The sequence below is a fragment of the Hemiscyllium ocellatum genome, assembly GCF_020745735.1.
Source record: "Hemiscyllium ocellatum isolate sHemOce1 chromosome 50 unlocalized genomic scaffold, sHemOce1.pat.X.cur. SUPER_50_unloc_4, whole genome shotgun sequence".
NCBI lineage: Eukaryota > Metazoa > Chordata > Chondrichthyes > Orectolobiformes > Hemiscylliidae > Hemiscyllium > Hemiscyllium ocellatum.
This window is the reverse complement of record NW_026867587.1, coordinates 180,861-188,561: the sequence shown is the minus strand read 5'-3', so window position 1 is coordinate 188,561 and position 7,701 is coordinate 180,861. Positions and strand designations below refer to the sequence as shown.

Here is a 7,701-nt window from a genome sequence, read left to right as displayed (position 1 = left end):
GGGGGGAACCAGGAGAGGGGGGGATAATGGGAGCCGGGGAGAGGGGCGGTAACTGGGATAGGACAGGTGGGGGGCTATAACACCCCCTCCCTATCTCTGTCACCCCCCTCCAGCCCTACACCCCCTCCCTATCTCTGTCACCCCCTCCAGCCCCTACACCCCCTCCCTATCTCTGTCACCCCCTCCAGCCCCTACACCCCCTCCCTATCTCTGTCACCCCCTCCAGCCCCCTAACCCCCTCCCTATCTCTGTCCCCCCTCCAGCTCCCTGCACCCCCTCCCTATCTCAGTGTGCGTTGTGCCCCTCCTCAGCGACAATCTGATCTTGAGGATGGCGAAGGCAGCGGGTGAGGTTTTGGGGAAGACGCACGATGAGCTGATGTACGCTTTCGGGGTCTACATGGTGAAGAGGATCGGGAATTATGGGTACGAACGAATCCTCAAGGTAAGGCCCAGGCCCTGGAACCATCAACCATTATGTGGGAGAATGGGGGGAGAACGGGGGACTCACTCCCACTGGGAGTAGGGGGAGAATGGGGGACTCACTCCCACTGGGAGTAGGGGGGAGAATGGGGGACTCACTCCCACTGGGAGTAGGGGGAGAATGGGGGACTCACTCCCACTGGGAGTAGGGGGGAGAATGGGGGACTCACTCCCACTGGGAGTAGGGGGAGAATGGGGGACTCACTCCCACTGGGAGTAGGGGGGAGAATGGGGGACTCACTCCCACTGGGAGTAGGGGGGAGAATGGGGGACTCACTCCCACTGGGAGTAGGGGGGAGAATGGGTGACTCACTCCCACTGGGAGTAGGGGGAGAATGGGTGACTCACTCCCACAGGGAGTGGGTGGAGAATGGAGGATTTGGTCCCTGATATTGTGCAGAAACCCCACTCTCAGGCTGTTTGGCCCCTCGAGTCCCTCCTGGCCCACCCTGACAGTCTCTCTCTCTCTCTCTCCCTTGGCCCCTGGGCAGGTTCTGGGACGCAACGTGAGGGACTTCATCAATGAGTTGGACAATCTCCACGAGTATTTCCGCTTCTCGTTCCCCAAGGTGCAGCCTCCCAGCTTTTGTGTGGAGGAGGAGTGTGAGACCAGCCTGACTCTGCATTACCGTAGCACCCGCAAGGGCTTCACTCAGTTCGTCAAGGGTAAGGGAGGGCAAGGCCTGGCGACAGAGAGGGTCAGCGGAAACTGTCCCGCTGCGCGCAGGATGTTGTGAAAGGGGTTCAGAAAAGATTGACAAGGATGTTGGAGGGTTTGAGCTACAGGGAGAGGCTGAACAGGCTGGGGCTGTTTTCCCTGGAGCGTCGGAGGCTGAGGGGTGACCTTATAGAGGTTTATAAAATCATGAGGGGCATGGATAGGGTAAATAGACAAGGTCTTTTCCCTGGGGTGGGGGGGAGTCCAGAACTAGAGGGGCATAGGTTTAGGGAGAGAGGGGAAAGGGACCTGAGGGGCAACTTGTTCACACAGAGGGTGGTACGTGTGTGGAATGAGCTGCCAGAGGAAGTGGTGGGGGCTGGTACAATGACAACATTTAAAAGGTGGATGGGGAGATGGATAGGAAGGGTTTGGAGGGAGATGGACCAAGAGCTGGCAGGAGGGACTGGATTAATTTGGGATACCTGGTTGGAATGGACGAGATGGGCCGAAGGGTCCATTTTCCGCACAGTTGGACTCCCATTCCCCTGGAGAGAAGGGATTCCCTCCTCACCTCGCCCCCCCCCTGTATTCTGAGACAGTGTCCTCTGGTCCCAGATGGTGCCAGGAGGTGGGAGGGTACACAGTCCTGGCGCTGACCCTGCCCAGGGCCTTGGGAGTTGTCCTGGTCAATATGGTTAAGGTGAGGGCTCCGCAAGACACCTCTCTCTCTCTCTCTCTCTCTCTCCCCGTCACTCTCTCTCTTTGTCTCGCTCCATCTCTCTCTGTCTCCCTCTTTCCCCCATCTCTCTCTCTCCCCCTGTCTTCTCTCTGTCTCTCTGTATCTGTCTCTCTCCCCTCCATCTCTCACTCTCTCTATCTCTCTCTCCCCCCGTCTCTCCCTTTCTCTCTTTCTCCCTCTCTCCCCTCCATCTCCCTCTCCCCATCTCTCTCTCTCTCTCTCCCTCCCTCTCTCTCTCTCTCTCTCTCCCCCCTGTCTCTCTCTCTCTCTCTCCCCCGTCTCTCTCTCCCCCCGTCTCTCCCTCTCTCTCTCTCCCCACCTCTCTTTCTCTCTGCCCGTTTTTTTTCTCTCTCTCTCTCTCTTACTCCCTCTCTCTCTGTCACTCTCTCTCTCTTTCTTTGTCTCTCCCTCTCTGTCTGTCTCTCTCTCTCTCTCCTCCCGTCTCGCTCTCCTCCCCATCTCTCTCTGACTCCCTCTCTCCCCGTCTCTCTCTCTCTCTGTCTCTCCCCATCTCTCTCTCTCTCTCTTTCTCCCTGTCTCTCTCTCTCTGTCTCTCTCTCTCTCCCTCTCTCTCTCTTTCTCTGTCGCTCTCTCTCTCTCTGTCTGTCTGTCTGTCTCTCTCTCTCCCTCTCTCTCTCCTCCCGTCTCTCTCTCTCCCCCCGTCTCTCTCTCTCTCTCTCCCCCCCGCCCTGTCTCTCTCTCTCTCTCTCTCTCTCTCCCTGTCTCTCTCTCTCTCTCCTCTCTCCCCCTGTCTCTCTCTCTCTCTCTCCCCCCCATCTCTCACTCCCCGCCCTGTCTCTCTTTCTCTTTCTCTCTCTCTCTCCTCCCCCTGTCTCTCTCTCTCTCTCTCTCCACCCCATTTCTCTCTCTTTCTCTCTCTCTCTCCCCCAGTCTCTCTCTCTCTCCACCCCGTCTCTCTATCTCTTTCTCTCTCCCTCTCTCTCTCTCCCCCATCTCTCTTTCTCTCCCCCCCCCGTTTTTCTCTCTCTCTTTCTCCCGCTCTCTCTCTGTCTCCCTCTCTCTCTCTTTCTCTGTCGCTCTCTCTCTGTCTGTCTGTCTGTCTCTCTCTCTCTCTCTCTCCCCCTGTCTCTCTCTCGCTCTCTCCTCCTCCTGTCTCCCTCTCTCTCTCTCTCTCTCTCTCTCTCTCTCTCCCCCCGTCTCTCTCTCTGTCTCACTCTCTCTCTCTAGTTGTACGTTCACTCTCTGAGCTGGTAGGTTTGTTCCCAGCTGTTCTGTCATCATGCCCCGGTAACACCGTCGGCACAGTTCTCCGGTGAAACACTGGCGGGATGTCCCTCGCGGTCCGGTGTGCCGGGGGATACCATTTCGTGTTCAATGTGTCAGAGGGAACTGAAGGGGCTCCACATCGATTGATGGAGTCCCAGACCTCGAGGAACTCCCCTGCGTGTCTCTGTTCAGCCTGTCCCAGGACCAGTCAAGGTGGTGTCCTCCTTCATCTGTGTAGAGTCCCTACAGTGTGGTAACAGGCCCTTCGGCCCAACAGGTCCACACTGACCCTCCAAAGAGTATCCCACGCAGACCCATTCCCTACATTTAACCCTGACCCAATCCACCCTAACCTGTACATCCCTGGGCACTATGGGACAATTTAGCATGGCCAATCCACCCTAACCTGCACATCCCTGGGGCACTATGGGACAATTTAGCATGGCCAATCCACCCTAACCTGTACATCCCTGGGGCACTATGGGACAATTTAGCATGGCCAATCCACCCTAACCTGTACATCCCTGGGGCACTATGGGACAATTTAGCATGGCCTATCCACCCTAACCTGTACATCCCTGGGGCACTATGGGACAATTGAGCATGGCCAACCCACCCTAACCTGCACATCCCTGGGCACTACGGGACAATTTAGCATGGCCAATCCACCCTAACCTACACATCCCTGGGGCACTATGGGACAATTTAGCATGGCCAATCCACCCTAACCTGTACATCCCTGGGCACTACGGGACAATTTAGCATGGCCAATCCACCCTAACCTACACATCCCTGGGGCACTATGGGACAATTTAGCATGGCCAATCCACCCTAACCTGTACATCCCTGGGGCACTATGGGACAATTTAGCATGGCCAATCCACCCTAACCTGCACATCCCTGGGCACTATGGGACAATTTAGCATGGCCAACCCACTCTAACCTGCACACCCCTGGGTACCATGGGACAATTTAGCATGGCCAACCCACTCTAACCTGTACATAGAGTCATAGAGATGTTCAGCATGGAAACAGACCGTTCAGTCCAACCCATCCCGACCAGATATCCGGAATTCATCCAGTCCCATTTGCCAGCACTTGGCCCATCTCCCTCCAAACCCTTCCTATCCATGTCCCCATCCAGATGCCTTTTAAATGTTGTCATTGTACCAGCCTCCACCACTTCCTCTGGCAGCTCATTCCACACACGCACCACCCTCTGGGTGAAACAGTTGCCCCTCAGGTCCCTTTCTCACCCTCACCCTGTGCCCCTATAGTTCTGAAGCCCAGGGAAAACACCTCGTCTATCTTTGGATTGTGCGAGGAAACCAGAGCATCCAGACGAAACCCACGCGGACACGGAGTAGGGGAGGGAGAACGCGCAAACTCCACCCAGATAGTCGCCCTGGGTGGGGGGGAGGAGGGTGGAATCGAACCTGGGCCCCTGGCCCCGTGAGGCAGCGGTGCTAACCACCGAGCCGCTGTGTTGAGGAGAATCATGATCGTTGGCCGTGGCTGGTTGGCACTAGTGTGGTCCCGGTGGCTAGTTTTCTGACTGACATAGCATAAGTCGCAGGGCCCTTAGTGAACCTGAGCGACAAATCCTCTCCAAAATGGCCGCCTCTCTCTCTCTCTCTCTCTCTCTCTCTCTCAGGACAGCTCTCACAAGTGGGCAGACAGTTTTATAACACGGACATCGAGGTGGAGATCCTGTCCAAGGAAGAGACGGAGAAGATGACCTACGTGGTCTACAAGATGAACTTCGACAACGCGGCCTTCAAACACCGGATGCCTCAGCTGAAGGCCGCACCGGGCTACGAGAAGCTGCCCATGAAGAAGGGAATCATCTTCGACATGTTCCCCTTCAGCATGATCTTCCGGAGGGACATGACCATGTACCGCATTGGCGAGGGGCTCAAAGAAGTCTTCTCGGAACTCCAAGGGAAGAAGGTGGATGACGAATTCACCCTGGTCCGGCCCATGCTGGAGTTCAACTGGGAAAACGTAAGTCAACCCGCACTCGGCTGCTCAGGCCTTTCGGCAGGGCCCTGATGGGACCGTGTAGAGGGAGCCTTACTCTGCATCCAACACCCCTGGGCCTTTCGAGCAGGGCCCTGATGGGACCATGTAGAGGGAGCCTTACTCTGCATCCAACCCTCCCTGGGCCTTTCGGGAGGGCCTGATGGGACCGTGTAGAGGGAGCCTTACTCTGCATCCAACACCCCTGGGCCTTTCGGGAGGGCCTGATGGGACAGTGTAGAGGGAGCCTTACTCTGCATCCAACACCCTGGGCCTTTCGAGCAGGGCCCTGATGGGACCATGTAGAGGGAGCCTTACTCTGCATCCAACCCCCCTGGGCCTTTCAGGAGGGCCTGATGGGACAGTGTAGAGGGAGCCTTACTCTGTATCCAACGCCCTGGGCCTTTCTGGAGGGCTTGACGGGACTGTGTAGAGGGAGCTTTATGCTGTAGCTAACCCCTTTGTCCTTTCGGGAGGGCCTGATGGGACTGTGTAGAAGAAGCTTTACACTACATCCAATCCTCGTGCGTTTCCAGTGGGTGTAATGGTATGGTGTATAGGGAGTTTTCCTCTATCCAACCCTCCTGGGTCTTTCAGGAGGGTGTAATGGGAAGGTGTAGAGGGAGCTTTACTCTATACACAACCCTCAAGTAAAAAGTGAGGTCTGCAGATGCTGGAGATTGGAGCTGAAAATGTGTTGCTGGAAAAGCGCAGCAGGTCAGGCAGCATCCGAGGAGCAGGAGAATCGACGTTTCGGGCCAGAGCCCTTCATCAGGAATGAGGAGAGGGTGCCAGGCAGGCTAAGATAAAAGGTAGGGAGGAGGGACTTGGGGGAGGGGCGATGGAGATGTGATAGGTGGAAGGAGGTCAAGGTGAGGGTGATAGGCCGGAGTGGGGTGGGGGCGGAGAGGTCAGGAAGAAGATTGCAGGTTAGGAGGGCGGTGCTGAGTTGAGGGAACCGACTGAGACAAGGTGGGGGGAGGGGAAATGAGGAAACTGGAGAAATCTGAGTTCATTCCTTGTGGTTGGAGGGTTCCCAGGCGGAAGATGAGGCGCTCCTCCTCCAGCCGTCGTGTTGTTATGTTCTGCCGGTGGAGGAGTCCCAGGACCTGCATGTCCTTGGGGGAGTGGGAGGGGGAATTAGAGTGTTGAGCCACGGGGTGGTTGGGTTGGTTGGTCCGGGCGTCCCAGAGGTGTTCCCTGAAGCGTTCTGCAAGTAAGCGGCCCATCTCCCCAATATAGAGGAGGTATATATTTCCCTCCCCTCCCCTATCAGCGTTCTGCAAAGACCACTCCCTTCGTGACTCCCTCGTCAGGTCCACACCCCCCACCGACCCAACCTCCACCCCGGCACCTTCCCCTGCAACCGCAGGAAATGTAAAACTTGCGCCCACACCTCCTCCCTCACTTCCCTCCAAGGCCCCAAGGGATCCTTCCATATCCGCCACAAGTTCACCTGTACCTCCACACACATCATCTATTGCATCCGCTGCACCCGATGTGGCCTCCTCTATATTGGGGAGACGGGCCGTTTACTTGCGGAACGCTTCAGGGAACACCTCAGGGACGCCCGGACCAACCAACCCAACCACCCCATGGCTCAACACTTTAACTCTCCCTCCCACTCCACCGAGGACATGCAGGTCCTGGGACTCCTCCATCGCCAGAACATAACAACACGACGGCTGGAGGAGGAGCGCCTCATCTTCCGCCTGGGAACCCTCCAACCACAAGGGATGAACTCAGATTTCTCCAGCTTCCTCATTTCCCCTCCCCCCACCTTGTCTCAGTCGGTTCCCTCAACTCAGCACCGCCCTCCTAACCTGCAAGCTTCTTCCTGACCTCTCCGCCCCCACCCCACTCCGGCCTATCACCCTCACCTTGACCTCCTTCCACCTATCCCACCTCCATCGCCCCTCCCCAAGTCCCTCCTCCCTACCTTTTATCTGAGCCTGCCTGGCACCCTCTCCTCATTCCTGATGAAGGGCTCTGGCCCGAAACGTCGAATTTCCTGTTCCTTGGATGCTGCCTGACCTGCTGCGCTTTTCCAGCAACACATTTTCAGCTCTATATACAACCCACAGGCTTTTGAGATGGTTTAATGGGACGGTGTAGAGGGAGCTTTACTCTATCCAACCCTCCTGGGTCTTTCAGGAGGGTGTAATGGGAAGGTGTAGAGGGAGCTTTACCCTATATCTCATCCTCCATCCGTTTTGGAGGGTGTAATGGGACAGTGTAGAGGGAGCTTTACTCTATATCCAACCCCAGGCTTTTGAGATGGTTTAATAGGACGATGTAGAGGGAGCTTTACGCTATCAAACACCTTGCTGTGCCCGCCCTGGGAGTGTTTGATGGGGGACAGTGTACAGGGAGTTTTTCTCTGTATCTAACCCCATGCTGTTCACGCCCTGACCCTTGCTACAGAATGTGTAACCCCCTGTCCCCCCCACACTGGGAAGGTGGGGGGGGGTGTTGGAGGGTCGTGTTCCCTCTACCTAACCCGCTCCAGGGTGGGGGGGCGGCGTGTGCCGAGTCTCTGTAACGCAGTTGGCGTAACTGGCTACTTCTCAAAG

General features: G+C 56.5%; 1 protein-coding gene across 1 annotated transcript in view; it reads left to right on the top strand.

Annotated features, from left to right (window-relative positions):
* Positions 1-311: 311 nt before the first annotated feature.
* The window catches only part of LOC132808917 (soluble guanylate cyclase 88E-like), a gene marked incomplete at its 5' end in the record, with an annotated part of 30,598 nt that continues 23,208 nt past the window's right edge, over positions 312-7,701 (top strand). The window contains 3 exons of the mRNA XM_060822335.1: positions 312-444; positions 974-1,148; positions 4,764-5,113. Coding sequence (XP_060678318.1) covers positions 312-444; positions 974-1,148; positions 4,764-5,113 — 658 coding nt within the window. The remainder of the gene's footprint in view (positions 445-973; positions 1,149-4,763; positions 5,114-7,701) is intronic.